Consider the following 20,543-nt stretch of genomic DNA (forward strand, 5'->3'; position numbering starts at 1 on the left):
TTCAAGCAATTCTCATGCCTCAGCCTCCTGAGTAGCAGAGATTACAGGCACCTTCCAACACACTGGGCTAATTTTTTGTATTTTCAGTAGAGATGGGGTTTCACCATGTTGGCCAGGCTGGTCTCAAACTCCTGACCTCAGATGATCCACCTACCTTGCTTGGCCTGCCAAAGTGCGGATTACAGGCGGGAGCCACTGCGCCTGGCCCATGTGTCTATTCTAACGCCAGCACCATATTGTCTTTATTACCGTAGCTTTGTAGACAGTTTTGAAATTAAGAAGTGTGAGTCCTTCAACTTTGTTTTCTTTTTCAAGTTTGTTTTGGCTGTTATGGGTCCCTACATTTCCATAGGAATTTTAGGATCTGCTTGTCAGTTTCTGCAAAGAAGCAAACTGGAGTTTTGTTGAGGAGTGTGTTAAACCTACAGATTCGGGAACTGTTGCCATTTTAACAGTATTAAATCTTGTGATTCATGAACACAGATGTCTTTCCATTTGCTTGGGAAAGACAGGCTGGAGTGGAGTGCAGTGGTGCAGTCACTGCTCACTGCAGCCTCTACCTCTTAGGCTCAAGCATCCAACCTCCTCAACCACCCCACCTCAATCACTCTTGTAGCTCGGACTGCAGGCTTGCGCCACTGCACTTGGCTAATTTTTGTATTCTTTGTAGAGATGGGGGTTCACCATGGTGCCCAGGCTTGTCTTGAACTGGACTCAGGCAATCTGCCCACCTCGACCTCCCAAAGTGCTGGGATTACAGGTGTGAGCCACCATGCTTGATTCTTCTTTAATTCTTTGTAGTTTTCAGAGTTTAAGTTTTGTATTTTTTAATTAAATTCACAATGCTTTTTGTTAAATTTATTTCAAAATATTTAATTTTTTTTTTCCTGTTGTAAATGGAACTATTTTCTTAATTTATTTTGGTTCATTACGGCTACTACATAGAAATGCAATTTTTTTTTATTTATTGATCTTGTATCTTCCAACCTTGCTGAACTTGTTTATTAGTTACAGTGGGTTTTTAGTGGATTCCTTAGGATTTTCTGTATAAGAGAGCATATCATCTGCAAATAGAGATGCTTTTAGTTCTTCCTTTTTAATCTGTAGGCCTTTAATTTCATTTTCTTGCTAAATAACCTGGTTAGAGCCCCTAGTACATTGTTGAATAGAAGTGGCAAGAGTGAATATCCTTGTCTTGTTCATCATATTAGGGAGAAAGCATTAAATCTTCCACCATTAACTATGTTTGCTGTGGATCTTTAAGTCCTTTATGGAGATGAAGAAATTCTCCTTTATTCCTAGGTTGTTGTTGTGAAGAGACATTGAATTTCCTCAAATCCTTTCTCTGTGTATTGAGATGATCATGTAGTTTTGTCCTTTATTGATGCAGTGTGGTAATTTTTGGATGTTAAATCAATAGCGCATCCCTGGAGTAAATCTCACTTGGTCATAGTGTACAATCCTTTTATGTGCTGCTGGATTTGGCTTGCTGGTTTTTTGTTGGGGACTTTTGCATCGAAATTCATGACAGATATTAGTCTGCAGTTTATTTTTCTTGTGATGACTTTGTTTGGTTTTGGTATCAGAGTAATAGTGACCACATAGAATGAGTTGTGAAGTGCCCCCTTGTCTTCTATTTTGGAAGAGTTTGTGAAGAATTGGTATTAACTCCTCTTTAAATTAATCAGGCCCTGGACTTTTCTTTGTGGGAAGTTTTTGTTTTGTTTTGTTTTTGTTTTTTGAGACAGAGTTTTGCTCTTGTTGTCTAGGCTGGAGTGCAGTGGCACGATCTCGGCTCACTGCAACCTCCACCTCCCAGGTTCGCGATTCTTCTGCCTCAGCCTCCCAAGTAGCTGGGATTACATGCATGCACTACCACGCCCAGCTAATTTTGTATTTTTAATAGAGACAGGGTTTCTTCGTGTTGGTCAGGCTGGTCTCGGATCCCAACCTCAGGTGATCCACCCGCTTCGGCCTCCCAAAATGCTGGGATTACAGGCGTGAGCCACTGCTCCTGGCATGTGAAGTTTTAAAGCTAGTGATTGAATCTCTTTACTTGTTATAGGTGTATTCAGCTTTTCTGTTTCTTCTTGAGTCAGTTTTGACAATTTTTCTCTAGAAATTAGCTCATTTAATCTATGTTTTTAAATTTTCTGACATACAGTTGATCATAGTATTCCTTTATGGTTTTTTAAATTTCTGTAAGGCTGGTAGTAAAGCCTCTGTTTCATTCCTGATTTTAGTCATTTGAGTCTCTTTTTTTCTTGGTTAACTAAAAGTTTATGAATTTTAATCTTGTTAAAGGACCAAATTTTGGTTTCATTGATTTTCTTTACTGTCTTTCTATTCTCTATTTCATTAATTTTTTTTTTTTTTTTTTTTGAGACGGAATCTCGCTCTATCGTCCAGGCTGGAGTGCAGTGACGGGATCTCAGCTCACTGCAAGCTCCGCCTCCCGGGTTTACGCCATTCTCCTGCCTCAGGCTCCCGAGTAGCTGGGACTCTAGGCGCTCGCCACCTCGCCCAGCTAGTTTTTTTGTATTTTTTTTAGTAGAGACGGGGTTTCACCATTTTAGCCAGGATGGTCTCGATCTCCTGACCTCGTGATCCGCCCATCTCAGCCTCCCAAAGTGCTGGGATTACAGGCTTGAGCCACTGCGCCCTGCTTATTTCATTAATTTTAACTCTTGTCCTATTACTTTTAGGAGGGCCTCTTAAGGAGGTGTTGTATGCTAGCCTAAATTGAGGGTTGGTCAAAGTTCAAAAGCCTGGGGAAGGAAGCTTAGTATTTCCTCTAGATCAGTGAGTACAAGCAATTCAGCTAATCATTTATGAAGCAAAGAATGGTAATTTTCAAGGCAGTCTGTGTCTGATTTTGTTATAAGTAAACGGGGGAAGGGAGATGAACACCTGTGAGTCTTATCTAAGTCACCTGGGGAAGGATGGTTCTTTATAATAAGCCACTTCCTGGAACATGCAGGCAATGGGCAGGGGCGTTACTACAACCTTATAGAAATAAAATTTCTTTAACTCTGGCTATATTTCAGGGTATAGGACTCAGGTAAAGCTTCACATTGTCAAGAAGAACTTGAGAATACCTTTTTTCCATAAAAACACAATGAAACTAATACTATGTAACTGAATATTCCAAAGCACTAGTTCTTATATTATAAATGTACTGTTGGCCAAAATACAAATAACTGGCCTGATTCAAAATTCTCTCAGATTTCATTAAGATCCTTTTGTAGTTCCTAAGCCTGATGCATTGGTGTTCACACACATGTGTGAGATGTGCCTCCCTCAAACCTTGTTATGGTACTGGCACATTACCGGTCTGTCATGTAAAAAAAATATTTCAGTGAAAGAGGATACTTCCAGTATCCTTTTTAAAATGTAAATTGGAAGCAAATAATGTTTCATCCCAGCATCTTAAAATTGCAAGGGTCATCTACCCCAGCTTACTATTTGCTGAACACCCATCAGTCACCGGTGGAACACACATTTCCAATGCTAAAGGTCTTGACTGCTTGGTGAAAACCACTTTGCAACACTAGTGTTGGAAATTACTTCCTTATATTAAGCTGAAATCTACCTCATTCGAACCTCTGCTCGTAAGTCCCGAGTCTCACATATTTCAGACTTTGTCTCTTCTGCCCCATCTGGCTACTTAGCTCCAGTTTCGTCTGCCAGTCTTCCGGTGGCATAGCCCCAAGCCCTTTCATTTCATAGTTTGTCACTGCCCTTTTTAAGAGGACTGGGGGTGCTCAGAACTTACTGGCTAACCCTAGCTCTTCCTTTGGCCTGGTCACTATATTTGAAAAGTGCTACCTGAAATCATGAGAGCTTTTTTGTTTTTAACAGCTATTTTCTATTGTTGATTCATTTTAGTTTTGGTTACAACTGAAATATCTTTCACATGAAATATAGCTTCTCATTTGCATTTAGTCACAAAGTCTCTTCTAACTACACATTTCATTGGCTTCAGCATCACGCTTGATGCAGAAGTGAGGCGAGTGCAATAAAAATTTGAACAACTGCTTAGATTTTTGCAATAATAGATTGTCAGTTGGGTCATACGACTCTCGTGCTAGAAAATACTCTGCCTTTCAGAATGTAACCTGGGCACACTGAATGCAACTGTATAAAAATGAATGTGAATTTTTAAAGGTAGCATAATTAAAGTTTGTACATTTTAACAGTGTATGTAAATATATCTCATAGAATACATGTAATTTTCTCTGAGGTGGATGTTGTGATACTTGATCAATATTTGTCACCTACAGTAAATGTACCATTAGTCTTGGAGGTATTTCTGTGTGTGTTTTTAGCCCATTCTCATATATTTCACTCCTCATCTTCCGAATGATCCTGTGGTACAGACATGACCTTCAGTTTCAGGTAGAGACGCTGACTCGTGGTGAGTAAATGTCATACTAGAGCCTGGAGCCTGAAATGAAACCTGGACTCAATTTCAATGCCCAGGTTCCTACTCTTCAGTGGTGCTTCTCAGGTTGATAGGAAAACCTTTCACCTTTAGAAAATTATACAAAACTAAACATTGTGGCCAGATGCGGTGGCTCATGCCTGTAATCCCAACACTTTGGGAGGCCAAGGCGGGTGAATCACTTGAGGTCAGGAGTTTGAGACCAGCCTGGCCAACGTGGTGAAACCCCAAGTCTACTAAAAATACAAAAACTAGCCAGGTGTGGTGGCGGGCGCCTGTAATCCCAGCTACTTGGGAAGCTGAGGTAGGAGAATCACTTGAGCCCAGGAGGCAGGGTTTACAGTGAGCTGAGATTGTGCCACTGCACTCCAGCCTGGGCAACAGAGTGAAACTCCATCTCAAAACAAAACAAATTGTGTAGGACTCAGGCTAGAACACTGAAATATATTCAAAATACTAATAATGCATGTCCTCTTTATTTGGCTTTTTAAAATCACTGTTTATTCCATTTGGTAGAGGGTTTTATTTTTTCCATACAAATATTTGAACAATTTTGAATTCCCCGAAACCATACATAGACGATAAATACCATGCTATTAAAGTATTAAATTTGTACAAAAATACTTTACAGTTTAATACTTGTTTGTTACAAATAAAAATACATATTTAAGTGACTCATGATCTTTTTTTCTTTTTTCTTAACATGATTCTGCTTTATACTTTCTTGCCCTGGCGGTTCTGAAATGTGATTGAAATAATATTTTTTTTTGCACAAAAAGAAAGGTGATTTTTATTTCCTTAAACAAAGGACACAGTGTTCGAATGCTTTGCCTAAGTGGTAGTTTGAATTATTGACCAAAATGAAAACGTTTGGAAAATAATTATTTCAATATGGAGAGTCTACCATCAATATACAGATCTAGTTTTTTATATTCACCAAATAACAGTTATTAGCGTAGCTATTCAAAATATCTGAACAAATGAAAACAGTTGCTGACAAACATTTAAAGCAACTGTCACAATTTATTGCTTTGAGGGATGGTAATAATTGGCAATGCATTTGTGAAAAATGTATTTACAATTTCGGTAAGTGGCATGGCTCAGAACAAAAGATAGCCCAGTGTCATTTTTAAGTACATGTGCTGTACACCCTCAATATTACCAGTTTTCAAAACATGTCAAGCAGTATGAGTTTGGTTTGCCTATCATTAAGATGAACCTCATTTTAATAGACTCTTCATTCTTAAGTTCTTAGTCTTGAATTTTAAAAATAAGATAATATAACTAATTCTCGTGTTTACTACACCCTCTAATTCATTATCAGAGATTTTCAGCTATTAAAAATGTGTCCTTAAAAAAAAAAAAAACAGGTCACAAGACATATCCTGTTTGATAATTTGTTGCATAGGGAATAGCATACATCTTAGTTAAAATCATTCCTATACTTGGGCAAAACATTTACCACCACCTATTATGGTCTCCTACGTGCATCATTGCTGAAACATTTTAAGATAACTTAATTTTATACCTGTATCCCTCCCATTGTGGCAGTCCCAGCAGTTTACCAAACACTAGTTCCCCTAGTAGAGCCAGCCTATGAGAAGAAAAGCCTTGTTGGTCAAGTTCTTACATTAATGACTTCACAGTAAGAAACTGATTTCAAAGTGAATTAAGGAAATCATCATAGAGAATATTTTCAAACAGATGTTTCTCTTTTTAAAAAGCAATAGTAAGATGAACTTGTAAAAAATTTCCTCTGATGTTAATTGTAGAGTTGGGGGGACGGCCTATTTTTCTCTACCATTGGGCCTGGCAGGGCATTGCCCACCATGTACCATAGTGGTCACCAAAAAAGAAACCTCTTCAACTTGAAAAGGGAAGTGAACATGAGCCATGAGAGAGATTTAAAAGACCCCTGTGCTTGCAGTTAATGCCACGTGATTATCTGTGCTTCAAATGTCACAGAAATCTTAAAGGGATTTTTAGCACCATGTAGATATTGTCTTTTGTCCTGCTTTATAAAAAGCGTTGCTATAATGTATTAGTGGGTTCCCGTGTCTCCAAATTACCACCATGGCTAGGCTGCTGGAAAAAAGCACTGTTCTGTTCACTCCAATCTCCTGGTAGACTCTGTTGTTCTACAGACTTCTGTGAAGCCAGTGGGTTTCTACTAATAACCAGGTCCAGCTTATTCCCGGATTCTGCTATGAGGGGCACAACAAGGCAGCAGTCAAAGTCTCTGGTTCGGACATGGTTCACCTGAAAGGTCAAGAAGAGCCATTTTGAATTATCATTGTAACCATAATTCCCAAAACCCAGAGGAACATTTCAGATGCAACAAGTTGTTTGAAGTCATGAAGGTGCTAAAATGAGCACCATGAGGTCTATCCTTGCTCTGACTATGCTGTGACATGGCTACTGGCTCACTTGCCATTGTCTACCAGTAAATTGTAAGACTCTCAAGGGCAAGGAAGACATACACATCTACCTATCCTCATGCCAAGCAGGTGACCCCACCCACGGTGGGGGTGCTCCAAGTGCTGAATATTATCCCTAATTTACAGATGAGAAAAGCAAGGCACAGAGAGGTTAAGAGCTTTGCCTTAGATCAGTAGTTGGTAAGGGTCGTAGGATGCAATCCCAGGCCAACTGGCTGATCTCAAAGCCTGTGCTCTGAATCACGATGCTGAACTACCTCTCTTACAAGTGAGCTCCACCAGGTGCAGTGGCTCACACCTGTCATCGCAGCATTTGAGGAGACCAAGATAGGAGGATCGCTTGATGCCAGGAGTTTGAGACCAGCCTGGGCAACATAGTGAGACCCTGTCTCCACTAAGAATAAGAATTTTTTTTTTAAAAAAAATGAGCTTATCCTCTCTTCAGCTTATACATGCACCCATCTTCTTCCATTTCTCCTTCTTCACCAGCAAAAGTTTTTACAATCACCCACATACCGGTTCTACTCCTTGACCTCCCATTCTCTCCTCAGTTTTTTCAGGTCCCCCCTGACACACTGCACTTCTGGCAAATGACCCCACTTGTCAAATCCAGGAATGTTCTGGAGTTCGCATCCTCCTTGGTGTTTAGCATTTGCCACTCCTGACAGCTCGTCACCCTTAACACTCTCCTTCCTTGGTTCTACAACGCCACTTTGTTTTGATCCTTTTACCATTTTAACTGCTTGCTTTCAGTCCTTTCCTGCCTTTATTTCTTCCTGTCCTTCACATTTGGTTATTGTGGCCAGGCACGGTGGCTCATGCCTGTAATCCCAGTACTTTGGGAGGCTAAGGCGGGCAGATCCCCTGAGGTAAGGAGTTCGAGACCAGCCTGCCCAACATGGTGAAACTCCATCTCTACTAAAAATACAAAATTAGCCAGGCATCGTGGTGGGTGCCTGTAATCCCAGCTACTTGGGAGCGGGCTGAGGAAGAACTGCTTGAACCTGGAAGGCACAGGTTGCAGTGAGCCAAGATCGCACCATTGCACTCCAGCCTAGGTGATGAGAGAGAATCTCTGTCTCAAATACATACATACATACATACATACATTTTGTTATTGTTAGAATACATCCTTGGTTCTCTTCTCTTCTTTGTTATAAAGCCACCAAGGGCAACTTGTCCTAAACCCCACACTTCAGTATCCTAAATCTTTAACTCTGGCTCTATCACCTCTCCTCACCAACAGATCCAAACCACCAAATGCTTCCCAGACTGCTCTATCACGATGTGCTGAAAATATGAAAGACTCATTAGTTCTGAAACAGGTGTCTTATCTTACCTACCCCTACCTGGTCTCCTTGCCCGTGATCTTCCCTTGCCTAACCCATTCCCGATACACCCACAGTAATATTGTCTTGCCTTTCTATGTTACCAATTATATCATTATCCTGCTTAAGAAATTAAGATGCCTTCAGCCTAAAGTTCAAGAGCTTTAGCATCAGATTCAAGGCCCTTTATAATCTGAATGTAGTCTACTTTTACAGCCTCAGCTTCCATGAGAGTAGGCCTAGCTCTAATTTATGGATTGGGAAGACACTCATATAGAGGGTAAGTAACTTGTCCATAGTTATTCATTCAGCAAATATTAGCATGTCTATGGAAAACAAAGTGTCCCCAAACTCCTAGGATAAGACTAATTGCTCTATTGCCATAGTAAAAATCATCACCAGAATTGTTCCAAAACTATCAAATTGATCAGTGACAACATGCTTCAGTGAACACATCTCTGAAAGCTAACCAGTCAGTGGAAGCCTCCTGCTTTGAAAATTAGCTGTTTGGTGACAGACTGTTTCCAGGTGAGTACACTGCTAAGACTGACTTCAAGCTGCTCCATTTTCCTGCAAAATGCCCTTCCCAAAAACTGCACATAAGCTCAGAAATCTGCTTTCCTAAATAAAACTCTACCTGACCACAATATTACTATATTCAGTAAGCAAGGTTCAGCTTTTTGGTTTCAGATATTGTGAGAGATACTGAGATATCAAATGCCATATAATGGTAAATGAGAGAATAAGGTGCTGCCCCTGTTCTCAAAAAGTTTACAGTCTGCTGGGGAGTGTATGCAAGGAAACAGGAAGGTGTTTTTGTTTGTTTGTTTTTGTTGTTGTTTTTTTTTTTTGAGACTCGCTCTGCGCCCAGGCTGGAGTGCAGTGGCGTGATCTCAGCTCACTGCAACCTCCAAACAGGAAGTTTTAATAATGTAAATTCTACCAAAAGAAAAAGCTGCTATTCTATATAGGAGGGGCCCCTAGTCCAGACGTGAGGTAAAGGAGGTTGGGTGGTGTCTGGTGAAGTTGGGCTTTGAAGGGAAGTCCTCTAAACGAGTGATTGTCAATTGGGCTGCTCATTGGAATCACTGAGGGAGGTGTAAAAACACACCGATGCTGTACCTCTCTCCTAGAGTCACTGGTTTAATTGCTCTGCCATTTGATCGGAACATTGGGATACATTCTCTAGGTGATTCCATTTTTTCAATCAAGGATGGGAATTGCTGATCTATGTGAGACCAAAAAGTTGAGTTGGAGTGAGGCAGGTAAGGCCTAGGGGATTAGAAGAGCATTCAGGGAAAGGGAAGAGTATATAAGGCTCAGAGCCAATGCACTTCTATTCTGCTGCACAGTACTGAGCACTTTTATGTGACAGCATTGTTCTTGGAACTGAGAATAGAGCGGAGAGTAAAATCGCTGCCTTCATGGAGTTACATTCTAGTGGGCAACACAGAATAAGCAAATAACTAGCATCATCTCTGGCTGTATTGTGAACCAAGGAAGCACTGTGAAGAATGGAGAGGCAGGAAGGGCTCTTTTAAACAGAGTGGTTTAAGTGGCAGCATGTGAGCAGGGACCTGAAGTCAAGGAAGGAGCAGGGAAAGAGCCTGTGCATGTTTAGCAGATAAGTGCCACAAGCTCAGGGCACAGCAGGTGCAAAGGCCAGGAGGTGGCAGCATACACCATTCCTGAAACAAATCCAGCTGAAGCTAGAGAGTAAATAAAGAGGTTGGGCATCAGTGGCTCACATCTATAATCCCAGCACTTTGGAAGGCCAAGGGGGGCGGATCACTTGAGGTCAGGAGTGCGAGACCAGCCTGGCCAACCTGGTGAAACACGGTCTCTACTAAAAATACAAAAATTAGCCATGCATGGTGGCATGCACCTGTAATCCTAGCTACTTGGGAGGCTGAGGCAGGAGAATCACTTGAATGCAGGAGGTGGAGGTTGCAGTGAGCTGAGATCGTGCCACTGCACTCCAGCCTGAGAGACAGAGTGAGACTCTGTCTCAAAAAAAAAAGGAAAGAAGATTGTAACTTTCCATCAACTTCAAAAGGTCCGTCATCAACCCTCCAATTAGTTAGCAAATTGCAGTCTTGCTGGGTGTGGTGGAAGGCACCTGTAATCCCAGCTACTTGGGAGGCTGAGGCAGGAGGATGTCTTGAACCTGGGAGGTGGCAGTTGCAGTGAACCGAGATCATGCCACTCCACTCCAGTGACAGAGCGAGACTCTGTCTCATGAATGAATGAATGAATGAATGAATGAATGAATGAATAAAGAGGTAAGACAAGATGCTGGCAAGGTAAGGAGAGGCCAAATCCCTGGGGCCTTGTAGGTTGTGTAGAAGATGAGTGGTAGGAAGGACTAGACTGGTGGTGCCTGGAGTCGGATAACTACGTCATATTTATGGGACTACTGTGGGATGGTGGGAGGTGACCAGTGGTTGGGTGGAGTCTGAGAAATGAGCGTGAGACTGGGAAAGATGGCTCTGAGCTCAGTGCTGAAAAAAACTGATAAGAAACCACAGAACTTTGGGGGCTGGGTTAGAATTTACCAGTGCTGAAAATTCTTTATTCAGCTGTTTGCTTCTACTGATTCCATAATCTTGATGACAAAGGCTGAAAGGGAAAAGAGCAAAGGGCCCCAAATATGCAGGAGGATGTAGAGGAAGCTCCTAGTGACAAATTACTTGCAAGGAATTAAAATTCCACCTGAGGTCTTACCTGTAAGAGCCTGTCATATGGCTTTAAGCCACCAAGATCTCCTGGCCCAGCTGGGCGAATATTTTTGACATACACTCCTTTCTCCAGCAAGCCATCTGCTACACTGAACCCAAAGTCCTCCATGTCAGAGTCCTTGTACAAGGTCACCTGAAGAGAGAGAAAATGGGATGGGAACATTTAGCTGGGCTGGAGACTTTTCCTTCTGCAACTTCTTGATGATCAATCTTTTCACACGACTTTTAGTCACATCATGGATTCGTAATATCAGCATCAGTCAGCTCCCCGCACCAATCCTGCAGCTTTTTTTCCCACTCCAAGAATATCCTTGGACTTTATGAAGTCCCAACCAGAACTGAAACATGAGGAGAAATGGAATGTCTGGGTCTTCCCTCCCTCCTTTGCAGTCTTCATCAGGGGGATACAGGAGAGAACTTCCCCAGGGCAGGTTGACTTCTACTATTTTCCTGGGGCAACCCCTGGTCAGAGGAGCTGCCCACAGCAGCCCTTTACAACTGCTGAGATGTCAGGGAATAAGCCAAAGGCCTTTCCTTCCTCCCTGCTCCTGCCTGGTGCTCTGCTAAGCACAGTGCTCGGCGTATCCTCTCTTTGGGCAAGTACCATGAAGTTCATCCTTTTATTTGCTCTGGAGCCCCCAATGAGCACCATCACAGAACACTATGTAAAAGACCTGAATGTGTTTCTATGACAACACCTTGCTCTGTGCCTTGGCTTAACTCACTCCCTCAGCATTTTTCTAGGGTTTCATTTGGTAACTGAAGGCATCTACCCTGAGTGCTGCAGGCCCCCCGCCGCTCTGGGTCTCTCTGCTGCTAACGCCAACTACAGCTGGCCAAAGCCTCACTCCTCCACCAGCCCTCACTCCTCCACCTGACCACCTGTGAGTGTTCATCTGAGGCTAAAATAACTAATCATTTGTATATTCATCAAATATTTATTGGGCTCCTACCATATTGTAAACACAGCATGGGGTGCCAGAAACAGCAGTGAACAAGAGGAAGAGGCACACACATGACTATGCAGCAGTCCCCAAGCTCTCACTGTGCTGGGCATTGCGCCCAGCAGCACACTCAGCACTTGATGCTCAGTTAACGCTTTGAGGGGGCCACAGGTTTTATCGAGCTGTGCCAGATGCCCTCCACAAAGACTTCAAGCAATGGTCAGGCTTAATTTTCTACTGTAATTATATATATACACACACATAATATAATATATATATTTGTTTTTATCCAACTAAAGCATGAAAACATTATTGTAAAATAGTAAAAAACAAAAAAAAAAAAACAGAATCAGAGCTATACAGGGCAAATGTGAAGGTTAAAACTCTTAAAGCAAGGATCTTTGTTTCTATCCAGTGATTTTACTTCAGAGGGCTACGGCATTCTGAAGGCAATACAAAAGTGGTCAGTGTGTGGGTTTTTATTTTACTGGACAGAGAGCTAAAATATCAAGCTGATTGGGTCAGTACTATTCACCAGGCACTAGGTTATTGCCATATTAGAGGTGTCCCTGGGGTTATGTAACCCACCCAAGGCCACAAAGGTAAGAATGGTGGGGACATATCTGACAGACTCCAGACACCACGTGCCTAATGGTTCCACTCTCCTGCCACTCAACATGCACCTCTCGGCCTCATCACTTTCAGTGTCCTCCTAGACAGGAGCCACCCTCAGGAGCCGGTGAAAATGCAGTCTCAGACCCACCCTAGACTGACTGAGAATTTGCAGAGCTAATGTTTCCTGAGATGACCCTCTTCGCAGGCTCATTCCATCACTGTGTGTGCATGTGAGTGTGTGTATGTGTGTGCACATACTGGACACTACTATGCCTCAGGGACTGTTTTAGGAACTGAGAATATATTTCACAGGATAGAGTGGAAAAAAAAAAGTAGAGCAGTGAGCAAAACACAACCTTTATGAGCACAGCCCAGTGAAGAAATCTGATTTAATCCTCATAATGATTCTGTAAGATGGGTAAGAGTCTTCATTTTAAGATGTGACAGATATAAAGGTTTCTCAGTCTGCACTAAGTTCTACAAGGATAGAGTAGTAAGCCCTACTTTACTACACAAAGGGTGTGTGGGGTTGTATGTGTGTGTGTAGCCTCGTAACACCCAGCACCCCCACACTGGCCCCACCACCCATCACTCATCTAACATGCTCACTGGTGATGCTTGGGGAGAAGTAGGTTAGGTTCACACCGTGTGGTTGAGAGCACCCCTACCTTCCAAAGCAATACTCACCAGGGGGAGAAGGGAAGACTTTGCTGGTGGCCTGGGCTCGGGTTTGTGGCAGATCCCCACTCCCCAGCTCCTTGAGGGAAGTAGGGGTCCTTTTTGCCCATGGATGTATCTCGAGCCCCTAAGGCAGCACCTGCCACATAGTGGGGTTAGTATTTTGTCGGATAGAAAGGGCTTGCCCTGCAATTTATGAGGCTGGGGATCAGTCATGATGTCCTGTCCCTTTATGAGTCATTGCAGAGAAAGAGAGTGTGAACTAAGAGAGATTTAATTCTGGGGTTCCAGCCATCTCTTCACCCCTCACCCAAGGCCATGCTGGGAATTAGCAAGGCTGTCTCGTGACAGAGTAGCTAGGCAGGACAAAGCTCCAAAGTTGACACTGTGTGGCCACGAGAGGGAGGGCACTTCTGGTACCAGGGCCAGCCTGCCTACCTGTGGGCTGAGGAGACCCAGATTCCCAGACAGTGAAGAAGACAGGGGGAAGGTCCTCCAACAGGGGATGCTAGACTTCTTGCTAGTAAGGCCTGTGGGAGTTGAGTGAGCAGTTTAGAAAGCAAAGAGATATTACTGTCTCTACCAGTTTGTGGAGCAGATCATATACAGACAGGAAAATGAAAGTTCAAAGAGAAATAGCAACTTGCCCAGGATCAAACTGATGGCAACAGTGAATTGGCTCAAATCAAGGCTTCTGACGGCAAAGCTTAGATCTTGCCATGGCACATTCTCTCCTTGCCTAGCACACAGTTGCTTAATAAATACTCATTGCAGAGAGGAATATTGAGGCTGCTCCACAATTATGTTTTTGCCTTAGGCCAGATAGGAGATTTCTGAAAATATTCTTGGTGAAAATTTCATACATAGTCTAGAGTAGAGAGGTTGAAACACCCATCTATTCACCACTCAGATCCAACAACCATCAAGAGTTTGCCATGTTTCCTTCAGCTATCCTTCTCTTCTTCGGGGGAGTGTTTTCAAGCAAACACCAGACTGCATGTCATTTCACTCCTACATAATTCAGTATACACCTCCAAAAAATATGATCACTTTCTTTCATAACCTCCACATCATCAATTCACTGGCAGCAGCAACTCTTCTTACCTGATAGCCACTACTTCCTAGTCCATAATTTCCCCAATTGTCTCAAAAATGATTTTTTCATTTTATTTTATTTTTTATTTTTTGAGACAGGGTCTCACTTTGTCACCCAGGCAGGAGTGCAGTGGCGTGACCTCGGCTTACTGCAACTTGGCTCACTGCCTCCCAGGTTCAGGCAATTCTCCTGTCTCAGTCTCCTGAGTATCTGGGGTTAGAGGCATGCGCCACCACACCTAGCTAATTTTTCTATTTGTAGTAGAGACAGGGTTTCGCCATGTTGACTAGGCTAGTCTTGAACGCCTGAGCTCAAGTGATCTGCCTGCTTTGGCCTCCCAAAGTGCTGGGATTACAAGTGTGAGCCACTGTGCCCGGCCTCAAAAAAATTTTTTTAAGTTGGCTTGCTTAAGTCAGAATCCCAGCAAAGTTCACACACTACATCTGTGTTAAGTCTGTTAAATCTCCTCTTACCTGTGGCGGGTTCTCGTCCTTCCCTTTGTGCTGCTGATCTATTGCTGACACTGTGTCATTTGCTCTGTAGCATGTTCCTCTGTCTCCCATATTTCTCTGAATGGAAGTTAATGCTAGATGCTTGATTTCAGTCAAGGTTAGCTTTGTAGTGGGGGTGGGGGCAGGAACAATTCACAGGTGGCACAGTGCTTCCTATCACATCATGTCTAGTTGTCCTACTTTGGGTGGGTTCAGGTGATGACAGCCTCATTCCGCTATTGTAAGGGTTCTCATCAATCTTTAATCTAATGATTTTATTTATTGATCACTGTCTGAATCAAAATTTCATTAGGGGTTGTAAAGCAATAATCTTTTTCTAATCCTATTAATATCTTCTCTATTTATTAGCTAAAATGATTTTGTAAAGGAGAATTCTCTTTCATCAATTAGTGCTGCTTTGTTACTCTGAAATACATCTTTTACAAGAAGGGCAGAATGAATGAATGCTAATTCTTTCCTTTCAATTTCAGAACAGGGAATTTGTTCCCTAAATACTTTGAATGGTGACCCAATGAGAATTTGTGTGTGGGGAAGCGGGGGATGGGATCAATATGAACCTATAAATTTTGATATATTCAATGCATATTTTTGTTTGTTTTTGTTTTGATACTGAGTCTTACTCTGTCGGCCAGGCTGGAGTGCAGTGGCATGATCTTGGTTCACTGAAACCTCCATCTCCCAGGTTCAGGCAATTCTCGTGCCTCGGCCTCCTGAGTAGCTGGGATTACAGGCACCTGCCCTGATGCCTGGCTAATTTTTATATTTTTAGTAGAGATGGGGTTTTGCCATGTTGGCCAGACTGGTCTTGAACTCCTGATCTCAAGTGATCTGCACACCTTGACCTTCCAAAAATGCTGGAATTATAGGCGTGAGCCACTGTGCCTGGCCTATTCAATGCATTTCAATGAGTTGCATCATTATTCTTTTGGATGCTCAAATGTTCTCATCTTTGGCCACAGGAAGTCTTTCATGTTGACTCCTGTGTCCTTTTGATAGGATCCATTGGTTTTGGTCACTTCTTTACTTTCCGGCACAAAATATGACTCACCATGAATAGTTCCTATCTCCGATCTGGAATCAGCCATTCCTCCAAGGAGCCTTCACTGGAGGAAATATTGTTGATATTCTATTCTAGTCCTTTTTTTTTCTTTTTCTTTTTTTGAGACAGGGTCTCACTCTGTCACCCAGACTGGAATGCAGTGGCGTGATCTCGGCTTACTACAACCTCCACCTCCCAGGCTCAAGCGATTTCTCCTGATTCAGTCTCCCGAGTAGCTGGGATTACAGGTGCATGCCACTCCTGACTGGCTAATTTTTATAGTTTTAGCAGAGACAGGGTTTCGCCATGTTGACCAGGCTGGTCTTGAACTCCTGTCCTCAAATGACCTCCTGACCTCCTGCCATGACCTCTTAAATTGCTGGGATTACAGGTGTGAGTGAGCCACTGCACCTGGCCTATTCTAGTCCTTTTCCTTCTATCTCCACGCTGCTTTCTCAAAGGCATGAAGAGGAGGAATAGTGGGAGAAGGGAAAACATGAGAAGAAGGCTAGTAGTTATTAGGATTGGTAATAGACTGACATTCTTCAGACCCTGTTTACTACTGGGTGAAATCTCTTTGCCCGAGGTTCCTGCTTATGTCCCACTCTGGCTTTATCTGTGGGATCTCTTGCCCTTTTGCCCCTTTTCTGTCTTTGTTCTTAGCCATGTTTTCTCCACATGGGAAGCAACACACCTGGGGCAGGGACCGTCACCACCATTCCTAGAGGGTGGGGCATCCTCCTTGCTATCTCCGTTCCACTTGCAACTAGGTACAGGGGTGCAGTCCTGCAGACTCTGTGCCTATGGCTGGTTGGTAAAGTGCATCAGCCTCTGTTCTGCAGGCCTAGCCATATCCTTGAGATGCACCCACATGTGAGGGTGCTAAATCTTAAGCTTTAAATGGGAGCTAGGAAACTCACTTTGGTCTTAGATCTGAGGCATGTTTTCCAACATAGTAAACCAGAATCCTTGCATTTGAGGAAACACTTGGTGTGGGACTGGAATAATAGTGAAGTTCTTCATGATTCTATTGGCCTGTGATTCTGGGTGTTTGCACCACAGGCCAGAACCCACGAGGGGCACAAGGAAGAGTGGCACCCAAAACTACCAACACCAACCAATGGTAGTACACCAACCAAAGCATTAGAGATGAGTGCCAACCACAGTCAGTTAGCAGAGTAGCTCATTAACTTCAAGGTCACAGTTATTGGCAAAGAGCCTTGGTTTTTCTGAGCCTCAGAGTTGAAGAGTTGATGGAAAACTCTTCAGGGAGAGAGGCTAATAAATAGTTTAAATCTAAAAGTAATCTGTTTCTCCAGGGACATCTCCCAAGGTTAAAGGATACTGAATTTTAATAGCCAGCTCTATGGTTCTCCTGGAAATAGCCTAGTAATGGCAAATTAACAAAAATAAAATTATTTTAAAACTACATAAAAGATTCTAGAAATCAATAATTAACAAAAATAGGGAGCACGGGGGGCTGTTCTCAAACCAGTAGCAATGAATTGTGCCATACAGCCCTGTTTACCTGGAGTTTGATACTGGTTACCTTGGATTTATTTCCTGTGCAAAAATAATTCTAAGGATTCTGAGGTGTAAGTTCATACTTCTCCCTACCCCTGGAAATGAATCTCTTATCCAGTTATTTTCTTACATATGATTGCTTTTGATCTTCCAACACCTCTGTGCAGCAAAATCATTGCCTTTCCACGAATGAGGATATTGAACCTTGAAAAAGTTGATGGACTGACTTGTCCAGCTAGAATGCAGAAGCACCAGGATTCAAGACTAGAATATCTGACCTCATTTGCTGTGTTCTTTCCACCAAATCATGAGTTTTTTTTGGACATGTAATCTCCTAGCTAGTCAGGCAGCCTTTATTCATTTCCAACTGCCCAACCAACTAAAGATGAATAATTAATCGTGTCCGCTGGGTTTCTTCTCATCAGAGCCCTTTGTGGCTTTCCAAGAACATCCGCATAAAGTCCTGCTCCATGCTCCTACGGCTCACCATCCTGTCAGTTGGCTTTGCATTCTACCCTAGCTCATGTGAAGCAAAATTTTTCTTGTAGGGTCTGTCTTTTGTGCTGACTAGAGGATGCCTCTGGGGAACCTGGACTATGAACACAGTTGCAAGGTTTTTCTGTTCTAAAAGAGCCAATGAGCTTCTTAGAATATAACACTCGGGGCTAGGATACAGTTCTACAAAGCTCAGTTCAATTTTAACTATTTGTCAGCATGTGCTGCAATTGCTTTGAACCCTCTTGAGAACAGAAGCTTTCACAGGAGCAGGGTGGGTTCACCATGATTCATATTCAGCCTTGTTTTATATTTCTAAGCAAGTCTACCGACATGTTTGAACAACATCCTCAAGGCCAAGATCAGAAACCCGATACTTATGTTTTCGATTTTGACACATGTGAAAGGCTTTAGCTGGAGAGCCAACTTGCCCCACTTGGCTTTGAAGGGCAATTGCATCTGCTCTCTGGAACAAGTCATGGCAAGTGACAGCCATCCCAGAAGGAGTCCTCAAGCTCTGACAGCTCCCTATGGCTTACTCCCCTTGTCCCAATAGCCTTAAGGACCAAACTGACACCTACTTCTCAGAGATAGTTTTCCTGTAAATCACCAGGCATTTTGGTTTACTTGTGACAGATACCACTGGGGTAGCCCCATTCTTTTAAAACTCTCACAATTTAAGTAATGTCAGTTTTGAGGACAATCCTACACTATCTATGGCGCTGGAAGAAAACAAAACAGAATACAGTCTTCCAAACTGGAAGCTTGCAGCCCAAGAAGAACAATCTCAGTTTATACCATTAGAAACTCAGGGGTTTTGAGAGGAATTGGGTCAGAAAGCAGCTGCTGCCCTCCTGTCTGGGGAGTCTCCTTAGCTGAGGAGAGAAAGAAACAGCTGCTCCAAATGCCACCTCCTGCTGCATTCTGGCAACAGTGTGGCACCAAGAGCTGGAAAAAATGAGGGCTCAACAAGGAGAGAATCAGTAGCTGGGACTTTGGCTGTAAGTGTAAGCAAGCCAGGGGCTACCCTGGCCCTTGGGGAGCTGAGTCCCAACCAAAAAAGTTGCACAGTTTTTAAGATCTGTGGCAGATTTAGGTGCTGCCTTTCTCATTCATCCCAGAGCACCTTCACACATCTATTGGTTCACATAGTAACAAAAACAAAAGACCTAGATCATTCTCCAAATTCTCCAGGAGTTCAAACCAAGTTGCAAGTAAGCAGCTGGTTCCCTAGTTATTGCCAGCTCCATTGCTGGTCCTTTGCACTTGCCCCAGCCACCATCAAGCTGGCCGGCTGTGGCGGAGTCCCTGTTGTGGGTGTCTTTGCTCAGGCTTGCCTGCTGCCTGCTAACAGCACCCCTCTTGACTCAGCCTCTGTGTTCTAGCTCCCAGCTTGGCTCTGGCCTGGCCCGTCTCCAGCTTTTACCCTTTTTCCAATTCCCTCTGCAACAGATTGACCTCCGTTCCTCTCAGGCCCATGTGGGCCTCCTCGATTCAGGAATCTTCTGCAACTCTGGGTGGGTGGCACACCCTCCACCCGCCCTCAGGGCCTGTGGGACTGAGGGCCAGGCACACTGTCATTCAGGAAGGATGACAAGTTGCAATTAACCAAATTCCCACTGCACTGAATGCTAACTGTCTTGATTTTATTTCCCCACTGTAGAGACTGCTGATGCTTGACATTATGAAGAGCCTGGGACAAGGAAAGAGCCCTGTACTCCATCTGAGAGAGACAAAGAGACATGCCCTGGGCTAGAGTGTTACCAATTTAATCTTTTTGCCCAGACTGGAGTCTAGTGGTGTGATCTCAGCTTACCACAACCTCTGCCTCCCAGGTTCAAGCAATTCTCCTGCCTCTGCTTCCTGACTGCCTCTGCTTCCTGAGTAGCTGGGATTACCGGCCTGCACCACCAGGCCTGGCTAATTTTGTATTTTTAGCAGAGACGGGGTTTCTCCATGTTGGTCAGGCTGGTCTCCAACTCCTGACCTCAAGTGATCCACCCGCCTCAGCCTCCCAAAATGCTGGTATTACAGGCATGAGTCACCATGCCCAGCCTTCAATTTAATCTTTACTACAGCCCTGCCTGACAAGTCATATGGCAGAACAACAGTGCAGGAGGAGGATGATAGGACTGTTCTCCAAGAATCTGGGCATGAGGGAAATGGAGTGACCTTCAGAAAGTACACCGTTTGTAAGTGAACATCCTACAGATAATACACAAACTTACAGGCTAGAAATAAACACGTTTGATCACAACAGAGATGCATAAGGATATCAGGGTGGGATGAATGGTCCCAGACCAGAATCAGACTGAAGGGAAGCTATTAACATTTCTGAAGAGAGGTGGTGGTGGGTCCAGGACAGAAGCGATAAGATGTACGATCAAGCCCTGAGAAATAAGGCACACTAGACACTAGTGAGCCTGCCACAGGGGCGTCTGAGTCTAGGGGATGGCAATTCTCATTGTTTCTCTTGCTCAGAGCTCAGACTCTGCAAAAGTGGATGGCAACTTGTAGAAAAGTGATAAGATGCAAATTGAGTTCTGTCTGGTAGAGATGCAAAATATTTCTCCCCTCAGAAAAGATAACCTCAAAGGCTTTGATTTTATTTCCCGACAAGTTATTGAGCAGCCTTGATTCCAACTTAGAAACCTTATTCCGGCTGGGCGTGGTGGCTCAAGCCTGTAATCCC

At 43.3% G+C, this 20,543-nt stretch overlaps 1 protein-coding gene across 3 annotated transcripts in view; it reads right to left on the reverse strand.

The window, feature by feature from the left end:
* Positions 1-4,904: 4,904 nt before the first annotated feature.
* GRIP1 (glutamate receptor interacting protein 1) overlaps positions 4,905-20,543 on the reverse strand; it is a 318,436-nt gene continuing 302,797 nt past the window's right edge. For 2 of the 3 annotated variants that reach the window (XM_011929263.1, XM_011929262.1), the window contains 2 exons: positions 10,935-11,081; positions 4,905-6,703 (listed from right to left, as the gene is read on the reverse strand). In XM_011929263.1, the coding sequence (XP_011784653.1) occupies positions 6,476-6,703; positions 10,935-11,081 (375 nt within the window). In that variant the 3' untranslated portion in view covers positions 4,905-6,475. The remainder of the gene's footprint in view (positions 6,704-10,934; positions 11,082-20,543) is intronic. The other variant, XM_011929261.1, reaches the window with a different exon arrangement.

This window comes from Colobus angolensis, unplaced genomic scaffold (assembly GCF_000951035.1).
Source record: "Colobus angolensis palliatus isolate OR3802 unplaced genomic scaffold, Cang.pa_1.0 Scaffold80, whole genome shotgun sequence".
NCBI lineage: Eukaryota > Metazoa > Chordata > Mammalia > Primates > Cercopithecidae > Colobus > Colobus angolensis.